Here is a 12,864-nt window from a genome sequence, read left to right on the forward strand (position 1 = left end):
TCATGGAAATTCAGACCAGGAATTCCTAGGCCAGACAATTTAGGGACCCCTCATTGGAGGGTTATGCGGGTGCCAGAACACAATTTATTGGGTGATTAGTCAGAGGCCCCAGTTCAACATTTTGTGTAGCTAAGGGATGGTTGGTTCAATTATCCTAGGTCCAGGATTGATGAGGGTCCCAGGTTAGAGGGTTCCTTGGTTCCCAGGTCAGAGGATCACTATGGTGTAGGTTGCAGGACTGATGAATGGTCTTGGTTGCAGCATTGATGGGGTGCCCAGTCAGAGGATCGGTGAGGTCCCAGGTGGGGGGTGAGGGAGGAGAGAGAGGTGATTCTTAGTTTTTCATCATACTTTGCTACTCACAAGGGACTGAAGGGTGAGGTGCAATGTGTGATTTTCACCTTAACATTAAGTTTCATTTGTGACGTCCATCCATATAGCATGCATCACTCTCACTTTCTAGTACCACATCCTAAACCTTCTACTTTTCTATTGTGCACCGTCTGAAGATGCCCATGTTAATCCTCAACTCCCTTCCTCCTCTGGCTGACTTGGTTTCTGATTGAAATGGTTTTTTTTTTCTTCTCTAGGTCTATCCTGAGCTCCAGATCACCAGTGTGGCTGAGTCTGCTCAACCAGTCACTATCAGCAACTGGTGCAAGAATGGCAGGTCAAAGTGCAGATTTCACCAACATATCGTGGTCCCGTACAAGTGTTTGAGTGAGTAATGCTGTTGGTATACTTGGGTCTGGGTGTCAAATGAGTGGTGTGGATTAAGTAAGGGATATTTCAGGGGTCCAGGGTCCTCAGACGTCAGCATGCCCCTGAATAGTTAATTTCACAGAAGAATCAAGATGAGCCATTATTTTTGCTTTTTAGTCTTGAAGCAAATCTTGATCAAATCACCCCTCGTGCTTGCATCTAAAGTGGATGAGCCCATTCATGGTTGACTGTAATATGCAAGATACACTTTTGATTGGTTCTCTGCACTTTAAACCGGTTTTATTAGTCAGGCCTAGACGGTCATTGAATTATACTTCTTACAGTCCATTACCACCAAATGCTCTTTCTTCTGTCCAGTGACATAAATTTAGATTTCTTGGACTTCGCTGTTTTTGCATATTCCCAATGGTACTTGCCCATTTTATATCTAAGAGAGTGAGATCCTTATACGTGACATTAACTGCATATGTAAGAATGTCTATGGATGAAGTAGAGATACGTATAGCAGTAAAGCTTTTAAAGATTTGCTAAACTTATATTGAATAGTTTAGGTACAATATTATTCCTTCCATTGCATTTTGTCTGAACTTCATGGTTTAAAAAAGACTCGATCTCTATACATTTTTCCCAGAGCATCTCATTCTCATCATGAATGCAATCACTCTTTCCAACCCTTTACTTCTGGTTTGGATCCATTGTCAATAACTCTTTTTTGTTCCGAAGAAAATATTTTGGGAATTATTCTGTTAAAGAATTTGTCTGTACACTCCAGAAACCTTTTTTTAATATGTAAAGAGCTTGAATTATTTGATATGTGTTATTCATCCAGTCCAATTTGAATTCAGGTTCTTGTAATCCTAGCTTTGTGTTGGTAAACACAAAATGATAAGCATCACAATGCGATGAAAAGCTAAGAACCAGATAAACCACCTGTACCCAGCTTGAAATAACTTAAAATATCTGAAAATGGGACTACTTTACTGTCCAATCCAGAGTTTGCCATGCTATCTGGGTATTTGAACGATGGGAAGCATTAAATACTGGAGCGAACATGGAGGCTCAATGGATGAATGCTGATTTCAGAATTTAGGTCAAGCAAGATTAAGATAGATTGAAAGATAAATAGTAAACTGACACATTCTACAAAAAACAGTGATAGTTGGTACAGTCAGATAATATTGGCACACTGTACCTCTAGATTCAAATTCCAGGAGACTTTGACATAAATGCATTCTAGGATTGATCCGCCGTATGTAGAGGTGTTTTATGTAAGCAAAAGTCATAATGCCCAATACCTTTTAGTATCCAACTAACATATGCCTATTTCATAGTAACTGGGAACTGCCTGTGTTTCTTTTGTCAGGTTCAGCATTGTTGAGCTCTCATCTGTGAATGCCAGAGCACAATTTTGCTTTCATCTTGTATTTAGTCTTAAATCATAGATGAAAACTCTTCATCGTGAACTGTGCATAACATTATAATATTTTCCAAGATGCTCAAATTTAATTGTCTGCAGATTCAATACATAAAGAACTGCATAACTCTTAAATCTGAGTTAAGATGTTAGCAACGTTTACATAATACACATGTGTTTATCTGTTGAGCATTAACTTCATTTGCAGTGTGTTTATTCCATGTAAAAGAAGGTGTGAAAACCAAGCTGAGAAAGCATAGAGTACAAGGTGCCATGTATGTTGGACACAACATTTCTTCCAATGAGCAATATATGCAGTAAACATTAAGAATTTTAAGAGGCCCTATGGTTGACATAAGCTCATGAACAGCAATTTTTCTAAGGTAGAAATTGCCAATGTAAATCTGAGAAATTAATCTGACCAATTGTCAGCATTTCAGCCTTCTTTAAATTAGCAAGTCGTCATTGGGGTACATGTTTTCATATACTAATTATTCTCATACCCAAGTCTTGGAGTAGATAGTGAAGACTTATAGAAGCTTGTCTGCGGGAATCCATCTGGTGCAGGAGCTGGAAATATGCTGCTCATATACAGACTCCTAAAAATATCCTGCAAGCATCTTTCGTGACTGCTACAAGTGTTAGCTCAAGTGGTAGCTCAGGTGTCTCAAACCAGTCGATCGCGAGCTACCAGTAGCCCCGGAGGCCTTCAGAGTAGCTCACAGCCTTGTTCATTTTAAAGTTAATGGAAGGCTGTTCTTATTTTACATTATTATCATCAAGCTGCAGATAGCAGGACCTGCAGTCAGATGTATGACCCTGGGCTGGGGCACAGAGGTCCACAACTGAAGCACTGAGGTATTTAACTCTTAAATAGAAGCCCTTGTCAACTCAATATTGGAGCGCTGAACAAAATTATGTTTCTGAATGCTTTTAAATGGGAGAAAATTAAAATGAAAAGTTATCTAGATGTTTGTTAATTCTTCATTTTCGTTTTCTCCCATTTCAAAGTGTTGCATTTACAAACAGCTAGCCTCTTGTTGCCAGTTGCCAGTAGACACTGTGCCGTAAGTACACCTGAATAATACAGTCATTTTTGGAATGAAAGAAATTTAAAGTGTAGAAAATGTTCCATATTATGAAGATTTTTGCAAAACATTTTTCTGCACTTTACATTTCTCCATGGAGGAAAAAAAAAAAGATTGTATGTTTGTGTTATACATGTAATGGTACCACATATGGCGAAATGTATGCCCAGTACTGCAAGTACATACAACACAGGCTCTCAGTCGCCAAAGCAAATATATCCCATTAATAGACACACATGTTCCTAGATCCCCAAAAACCACCCTGATACACATGACACATGGCAGCCCTGTCATAGTGCCCCTAGTCAAAGTATTTTGTTCAAACCATAGTATCTGGCTCTTTGGACATTAGGCTTAAACTCACCGTGAGGGTGTCTGGTAAGATTGCGTGAGTTGTTTAGTCTTCAAGAGCTCATGATGATTTTCACCAATCAGAAGTAGCTCTCACTAAATAAAAGGTTGGAGACCCCTGTGCTAAATGCTGCTACAAAGTACGAAGCAAAATGTTGATATGCTTGCATCGACTTTCTTAGGTTCTTTCATAAGTCTACACTTTGATCAAAATTCCTGGGTACCACTAGGGGGTCAAGTGGACTTTTATGCCACTTCTGCCAATCCAGTGTTGTCTTCACAAAAAAAGTGCAACAACATACCTACCTTTAACTGTAATGTGTTTGCGATCTTCGCATAATTCAGATAAACACCCTTAATTTCATCAACATGCACCAATGTGTAAATTAAATGATGTGCTTGCAAAACAAACGGCTTAAATGTGTGAACTATTATACGAATGTTGTGAAAGTTCAAATAACTTACTGCAATAAAATCAGGTAAAAGGGTGAGTGAAGTGCAGGCCTTGCTTCCTGAAAACGTTTGATACAAGACTACTAAGACCACATCCAAAGTTATCACCAAAAGTCACCTCAAATTTAATAATAACCAAACCACCACGTTATCTGTGTTATTCCCATTGACTCAGTGGCATAATCTACTCAGCATACAGTAGATGACACACAAACTATTAACTCGTTAGGTCTAAAAATATAAGAGCAACATAGACTTTTTTTACGTCTCGGCGGAAATTGTTCACAACTATGTATGAATCCAACATTTCAAGATATATTGTGTGTAAGTTATGTTATGCTGTCATTGGGTTTTATAATAAGGTCACAGTCAAATTACTGCTCTGTGGTGTCTCTACTAGTGTTTTTTTTTTTGGGGGGGGGGACAAGAGGCCACTGAAAACTTGTGGATCCAGCCACAACAGGCAATCACGAAGACTGTGTGCATGCATGTGTAATAAACTGGGACAGGGAGAAACTCTAGGTGGAGTGACCTGTTTGAGCCCTTCCATGAAAGCCTTGATGACAGGGATTCTACACAATGAAGAGTGTTCCCTGTTCTCCATATAAGCTGCAATAGTGGCTACGTAGAGGCATATGGAAGTGTTAGCTGAAATGGATGTCTTCAATTTTAGGAGGTAACAGACCATATAATCGATGGAGGGTTTGAGAGGATGCAGGTTCTTTGGAATGCAGTAGTGGACAAATCATTTCCAGTTGGCAGAATAACAAGCGTGTAAAGTGGGTCTTCATGCTTCTTTGAGACTGTCCATGCAGTCTTTGGGTAGATTGCGGTAACCAAATTGTAGGACCTCAGGAGCCAAAATGCTAGATTGAGCTACCTGGGGTTTGGGTGTCTGATTGTGTCTTGGTTATGCAGGAGAAGGTCCAGCCTGTTGAAGCTTCTCATGGAGAACAGCTGATATCTCAAAGGGTCGAGAACCAGGATTGTCTGGCCCATGTGTGAGCCACCAGGATGAGTGTGGGAGATTTTGCTGGAGCTTCCTGATCATGTATGGAAAGAGTGGGAGAAGAGGAAAAGAATAGTCAAAAATCCCTGACCAGTTCATCCATAGAGCATTGCTGGAAAACTGAGGATGAAGAAATCTGGAGGTGAAGCTTTAGCATTTCATATTTTGTGCAGTGGCTAAGAGGTCGAACTCGGGCACTCCCCAATGACAGAAGAACAAGAGTAGAACTTGTGGGTGGAGTTACCACTCGTGGACTTGTTGCTGCATCCTGCTGAGCAGGTCTGCAAAGTTGTTGTCCACTCCCTGATGGTACTCTGCCAGGAGGTGAATCTGATGGTGAATTACCAAAATGCTAAATACTGTGCACTAGCTCTGACAATTGCGGGGAGTGTGTGCTGCCTTGTTTCTGCAGATAGGACATGGCGGTCATGTTGTCCATCTTAACAAGAGCCACTTTGTGCTGGATGTCCTGAAGGAAGGCCTTGAGAGCTGGCTTTATGCCAGAAGCTCAAGGTGATTGAAGACCCAGTTCTTGTGGTGACCGCATGCCCTGAACTTTTAATTCTTGGAGAAGCGATACCATCTTGTCAGTGAAGCATACATGGTGATGGTCACCTACTGAAGGGGGTCCATGAGAGGCCAGCCCTGCAACAGGTTGCTCCTATTCCACCAGTGAAGAAAGCTCGGGGTTCTGGTCTGTATCAACACTAGATCATTCTAGTGACCCTCTAGCTATGACAACTGTGCCAATAGGCACTATTGAAACAGATGCATGTGCCGCCTGGCAAGGGAAACTATGGCTATGCAGGAGGCCATAATGCCTAGGAGATCTATCAATGTTTTGACTGTGGGTTGACAATCTGGCTGAAAAAGATAAAGCAGCTGCTGAAATGCCTGCACTCTGGATTGGCTGGGGTAGGCTTTGCCAGGACCAGAGTTGAAAATTACCCCTACGAAGGGCTAAATCTGAAGGGGGTACAGAGGGGATTTGGTGGCATTTATGGTAAACTCTAAGCTGTGAAAGTGGGAAATAGTGACCGTTGATTGTGCCAGGCACTGCTGCTTGCCTGTGCTCTTAATCAGCCAACCGTTGAGGTAAGGCAAATGTGAAAGTCCCTCTTCCGGAAAGGGTGGCTACTACAGCTATGCATCTGGTGTAAACCCTGGGGTCAGTGGTGACAGTGAGCGGGAACACTTTGTCTGATGATGCTGCCCACTTACTGCAAAGTCAAGGTATTGGCGGTGAGTGAAAGTAGGCCTCCTTCATATTGGGTGCGGTCATGAAGTCCCCTTACTGCAACAGCGAAACGACATCCTGAAGGGTAGTCATGTGGAAGTGTTTTGACAGGATGTACTTCTTGAGGGGGCTGAGGTCTAGTATGGCCCTTAGGGATCAATGTGTTTTGGGGATTAAACATTAGAGCGTACATCCCCTTGTTGTGATACTGAGGTGGTAGTGGCTGTAGATGCTCTTGAGGATGAGCGCCTGAACTTCCTCTTGCAGAAGATGCTGGTGTTCTGGGCTGGGCAGTTTAGGGTGCTTGGTGGGGTTGAGGTGAGTTTGAGGCAGTAGCCATGCTCGCCGATGGGGAAAAAAAAGCACTGGTTGGAGGTGATGTCTCCCTAGCAGGGACAAAACCCCTGTGAGCACAAGTCACAGCCTGGAGGTAGAGGTTCCCATAAAGGGAGTTCTTCTGCCTTTTCCTTTGGCGTTATTATCCCTGATGGAATCTCATATGTAACCTCTGTCCCCCTGCCAGTGGTTGGCCTACTGCTGGTGCTAAAAGGGCTGTGATTGGTCAGGGTAGGTAGTTTTGGAGGTGCCTCTACCCTGCTGTCTATGAAAGAAACCCCCAGCTGGTGGTGGTCAAAAGGTATAGATTGAAATTTCTTGTGATAACAAGCATAGCCGCTGCATAACTCCCTCAGAGGTTGTCTTTGGTGCCTTATGGGGAACTAAGGTTAACCTCAGCACTGCAGTTGGATACAAATTTGTGTTTGCAAGTTAGTGTTTGTGGCGATGGTCCACCTACCATTTCTTGAAGGGGAGGATTATATGTCCTCCCCAGTCCTATAATAAACCAGTTACTCTCTCTTAGACTGTGGGAAGAAAACAGAAAGCAAAGGCTGGATCTGTCATTTAATCCAGTTAGCAGAGAGCATGGCATTTTTTTCTTCCCCAGGCTCAGTGACTGTGTGGCCTTCTTTCCTCTGACAGCCAGAAAGTGCACAGTGTGTTTTTCTTTCCCAGTGAGTGTCTGCGTAGCCCAGTGTTTAATTTGAACCAGTGGTTTCTAGTGCTCAGCACCAGAATTTAATTGCCAACTCCGGCACTTATGACGGTCTGCCACTTTGTAGCGATGTTTTTCGAATTTAGAGATGAGCACAACAACAATTGTTTATTAATTCAATATACATACAATGACTGCTGCCCAAGCTATTCATATAGCTTTGGGGGCCTGGAATAGTCTACATTGTCACACTTGTCAGAGTGATGATTAATACTTGTGGTGGTACAGTCATTGGTGGCACTGACAGGGGCAATGGGTGGCGCAAGCTGCAGTGACCTCCTGACCAGGGCCTTGGCGCTTATTTCTTTATACATTAAGCACTGGTGTGGCCTACTTTCTTTTCACAGACCATGCATGGTGTGTTTTTTGCTCAGTTGGTGAAGGTGTGCTCTGTTTTCTGCCCACAGTCAGTGAATGAGTATTGTGTTTCCTGTTTTCTCCCCACAGTCGATGAGGTGAGTGTGTGGCCTGTTGTCTCTCCACAGTGCATGAGCGTGTGGCTTCTTTTCTCCTGGCAGTCAGTAAATCTGTAGACTATTCTCTGCCCACGGTTAATGTGTACTGACTTTTGTCTCCACTGTTAGTGAGGGTATAGTCTGACATAGCTGCATACTCTGAGTATATTGTCATTTTCTCCATAGTTTGTTAATGTGTTTTCTCACTACATTCAGTGAGCGTATGGTCATTTTCTTGCCAAAGTCAGTGAGTAATTATCTATAGTCTGGTCACAGTCAGTGAGTGCATAGTCTATTTTCTCCCCACTGTCAGTGAACATTCTATTTGTTTCCCTCAGTCGGGGAGAACGTAGTCTGTTTTCTCCCCATTTAGGGTTGGTATGTTTTTGTGTTTTTCCCCAGCAGTCCGTGAGAATATGCACAGCTTTCACTGCACAGTCATTCATAGTTTGGTCTGTTTTCTCTTCACAGTTGACCAGTATGTGAGCGAGGCACTTTTAGTTCCTGATAAGTGCAAGTTCCTGCACCAGGAGAAGATGGACGTATGTGAGACCCATATGTTCTGGCACAGTGTGGCACGAGAGGTAAGGAGCAACTGTCTATGGGTGCAGAGAGATAATAGCAATCCTGGTCCTATCTGAGGAGGAGGGAGTGCAAGGCTAGTACCCAGCAGGGGAAGATTCAAAATAGAATGGCATGTAGTGATCGAAGAGGTTGACATTGGGATTGTGGAGGAGGTAAGGTCCAAGCCAGCAAAGGGTTGGCCAAGGTGAACACAATGCTGGCACAGTTTGTGGAGGGTGAAAAGAGTGTCCTTTGCTTGGCTTTGTCAAGCTGTTGCACACAGTTGCACCCTATCCTTGTAAGTTTATGAGAGTCCTGAGTTTTTTTTTTTTTTAACCCTCTGTGAGCTCAGCACCTTCGATTGAGACATCACATCTGGGCTTTGATGTCTAAGCAGACCTCGTTAAAGTAGCTCCTGCTCTCTATCCAAGCTGAGTGAGGGTGACCGAGGTGACACCACAACCTGTAGTCAAGGACACATACATCTTGACATGTATCACTGTGTCTGCTAGTTCTTCCTGTGTAAAATCTGGTCTGGCTGTCAAAACTGGGGTCTTTTTGCCTTCCTCTTGTCTGGAACATGCCTGAAGAGTGCCTCGCCAAGTGTTGAGTTTACTCTGTGTGCCTAAACTAGTGACTGCTGAAGGCCATTGGACTGTAGAGCATGTATTGCTCAAGACAGTGGTCTCCAATCTGCAAAGCTGGTGCTGTCTATTTGTGAACATAGACCCAGCATATACACATCACCATACCCCTCCTGGGGTAACTAGGTAAACCTGGAGGGGATGGGAAGTTAGCCAGCATGTCCTTTCAATGAACCCCTTTACTTTCAGGTCCTTGCCTTTAAAGTAATAGATCAGAATGAAAGCCGCGTTTCCTGCACATGAGCATCATTCCCCATCTACCTAAGCCAGAATAAAACCGCCCTTGGCTAGGACAGCAGGCAGCGTGCCCAGGACACTGGGCATCACACAAGGGAATCTGCTCCACACCTCAGCATTCCGGAGGCCTCAAGAAATGGCACTCCTGATTGGCCAGACCTCGCCACTATGGAAGGATAAGTACTGGATTTCCTCATTCAGTGACTCACCAGATGGATTCCACTTACCACCAAATGTGGCACTGTCCATGTGGCTGGTGATATGTCTCAGAAGCCTTTGGAGTCTCCCCGTAGCTAGATCAGTGGAAAGAAGGTACAACCTACCTACCTACCTGCAATAAGGAGCTCAATAGAGGTAGACCATCCTTATTCTGAAAATGTTGACACAACCATCCTAGCTGCTGCAGTTCCAGAGTTATCACCAGTTAAAGCATCACTCAAGTCTCCCTTGTCCATGGTAGTCACCAGCTAGTCAGTGGACTCTTATGTACTTGGTGAGGGCCCCCCTAACTAAAGTGTGCGCCAACCTCCAGAAAATCTTGATCTCAACCAGCAGTTCATGAGACACTGGCCACTATCAGCTGTAAATCAATGCCAAGTGTTATATTAGATGCCTCAGTCAACCAGAAGACCAATGTCTCCAATCCTGAACCCATTCACTGTTAGAGTCTGGACTCCAGTCAACTCCATTGGAGACATTAGATAATATACCCCTTCTCCTTCTCCATCCCGGAACGTCACAAGAACACTCCTTGCAGGCGCCTATGAAACATTTTGTGAATGACAGTCCCTTCAGTTCTTAGGGTTGTGGATTCTTTTGCAGTTTCTTAGATCATATTAGGTGCAGAGAGTTACTTTCCTTAAAACCATTCTCCCAATATCAACCATTGACTGAAGCAAGCCAGATTTTTCCATTAGAATATTGTAACTTTGTATCCTGTTATCTGGCTCTACCTCCCCACTGGCTATATTAAAATCTGAATGCTTCCAAACACACCCAGTGCCCCTGAGGGTCCTTTTCTAGGATAAGATTGGCCATAGGGCTCCATGTCTTAGTCAGCGGGAGACTAGAAACATTTTCAGAGACATTTCTCTGGGCCAGAAAGTGCTTGATGTTTCTAGCTTTGTTTGTGATTCATTAACATGCAGATTACTTTAATTACCTGTAATATAGTCCTTCTCTTCCCTAAAATAAAGAACTGCCTGGACATTATTATTGAGTGTTATTCACAGTATCAGACACGTCTGACTTTCTAACCTCTGATACTGTAGACACTCCTGGAGTGAGATTTATCTGCTTGACCCCGTATACCAATGGAGACAATAGCTAAAAGGGTTCTGGATCATTCAGTTTGAGTCACACAAAAGATTATGGGAGGAATGCTTGCAATTAGTCTAGCTACCATCCCAACCCATAGTTCTTTTGCTCATCATACCACCTCAGTTTGGACCCAGCATATGCAAATCAGCCTTGACCCTGCTCCTCATGGGAACAGTCCAACCTGAACTGCCAAGCCAGGTCCTCACCAAAGTAGAACACAATCAACCCCAGACTGGTATCACCATGATAAGGTCTCATCAGCCAGGTATAGTTTGGTTCCAGTGGCACAGGAAGCACAAGACCACCATCGGGGCATACCCTACAACCTAGGACGGTAACTGAAACACACAAAAGGTGATCTGAGGAATGCTTGTAATTTGTCTAGCCACTGGCAATCAATCAGGGAGTGGGATTGGGGGAAAAGTCAAGTGGAAAAGAAGGGTGTGGTTGTCAGAGCACATTGGGTTGAGAGGAGGTGGACCTGTAGATGGACAGTAGCCCTGGACAAGTGAGAGGTCTGGGTGGAAAGCAGGGTGGAGCAAGACTTGGACACAGCCTGAATAGAGGCCATGCAGGTCATCCTGTAAGATTGGGTGGTTGGCCACAATGATGAGCAAGGGATTCAGTGAAAGTCTTGTGTAAGGAAGAAGGAAAACGTTTAGGGCTGGAGCACACATGGTCAAGGTCTAAGGCAGCCATGTATTTAACCTCCACTTTCACTATGCCAGTTCCTCCAAATGTGTGATGGGAATCTCTGGGGTCCCTCATCCTAGAATAGGACAGAGAGGACTCTGGGAAAGGTTCACATGGCCCAGGATTCTGTGATATCCTTCACTGGTATTTGACTGAGCGTCTCTACATTCTGCTTGTTTATGACCCTCGTAGCTTTGACAGAGGCGTGATGCTTTCTTTTTCTCCACAGGCCTGTGGCTCAGAGTTGCTGGAGCTGCACAGCTATGGGATGCTGCTCACTTGTGGAACTAGTGGTTTCAACGGTGTGCCGGACAGGTTCCGTGGGGTGGAGTATGTCTGCTGTCCTTCCCGGGCCCCATCTGTGAAGGATGAAGAGGTGGCTCCAGCCACAGAAGGACCCTCCAATGTGAAGGAACTATCCAAAGAGAGGTGAGGTTAAGAGCATTAAAGCAGCCACAGGGCACGGATTCTGTATTGCTGCTAGGACACTGGCACTGTTGGGGTCTTGTAGCGCTTGCACAGCATTGATGGAGGAATCTCACATTGCTGGTAAATAGCTCACACTTCTGGAGTGCTGTACTGCCGACTCTGCACTGCTGGAGAAAGTGCATGCTGCTGCAGTCCCATTATGTGACTGACTAGGCACTGCTGGAGGAAGCTCACACTGCTGGAAGTAGTATTGCATGACTGACTAGGCACTGCTGGAGGAAGCTCACACTGCTGGAGCCCTATTGTGTGACTGTCCAGGCACTGCAAGGGAAAGCTCACACTGCTGGAGTAGTATTGCATGACTGACTAGGCACTGCTGGAGGAAGCTCACACTGCTGGAGTAGTATTGCATGACTGACTAGGCACTGCTGGAGGAAGCTCACACTGCTGGAGCCCTATTGTGTGACTGTCCAGGCACTGCTAGGGAAAGCTCACACTGCTGGAGTAGTATTGCGTGACTGACTAGGCACTGCTGGAGGAAGCTCACACTACTGGAGTAGTATTGCATGACTGACTAGGCACTGCTGGAGGCAGCTCACACTGCTGGAAGTAGTATTGCGTGACTGACTAGGCACTGCTGGAGGAACCTCACACTGCTGGAGTAGTATTGCATGACTGACTAGGCACTGCTGGAGGAACCTCACACTGCTGGAAGTAGTATTGCATGACTGACTAGGCACTGCTGGAGGAAGCTCACACTGCTGGAGCCCTATTGTGTGACTGTCCAGGCACTGCAAGGGAAAGCTCACACTGCTGGAGTAGTATTGCATGACTGACTAGGCACTGCTGGAGGAAGCTCACACTGCTGGAGTAGTATTGCATGACTGACTAGGCACTGCTGGAGGAAGCTCACACTGCTGGAGCCCTATTGTGTGACTGTCCAGGCACTGCTAGGGAAAGCTCACACTGCTGGAGTAGTATTGCGTGACTGACTAGGCACTGCTGGAGGAAGCTCACACTACTGGAGTAGTATTGCATGACTGACTAGGCACTGCTGGAGGCAGCTCACACTGCTGGAAGTAGTATTGCGTGACTGACTAGGCACTGCTGGAGGAACCTCACACTGCTGGAGTAGTATTGCATGACTGACTAGGCACTGCTGGAGGAACCTCACACTGCTGGAAGTAGTATTG

At 44.7% G+C, this 12,864-nt stretch overlaps 1 protein-coding gene across 2 annotated transcripts in view; it reads left to right on the forward strand.

Moving 5' to 3' along the window:
* Window positions 1–12,864, forward strand: part of APLP1 (amyloid beta precursor like protein 1) — a 212,823-nt gene that overhangs the window by 108,383 nt on the left and 91,576 nt on the right. For both annotated transcript variants that reach the window (XM_069201122.1, XM_069201124.1), the window contains exons 3-5: window positions 591–720; window positions 8,256–8,368; window positions 11,472–11,671. In XM_069201122.1, coding sequence (XP_069057223.1) covers window positions 591–720; window positions 8,256–8,368; window positions 11,472–11,671 — 443 coding nt within the window. The remainder of the gene's footprint in view (window positions 1–590; window positions 721–8,255; window positions 8,369–11,471; window positions 11,672–12,864) is intronic.

This window comes from Pleurodeles waltl, chromosome 7 (genome assembly GCF_031143425.1).
Source record: "Pleurodeles waltl isolate 20211129_DDA chromosome 7, aPleWal1.hap1.20221129, whole genome shotgun sequence".
Classification (NCBI taxonomy): Eukaryota; Metazoa; Chordata; class Amphibia; order Caudata; family Salamandridae; genus Pleurodeles; species Pleurodeles waltl.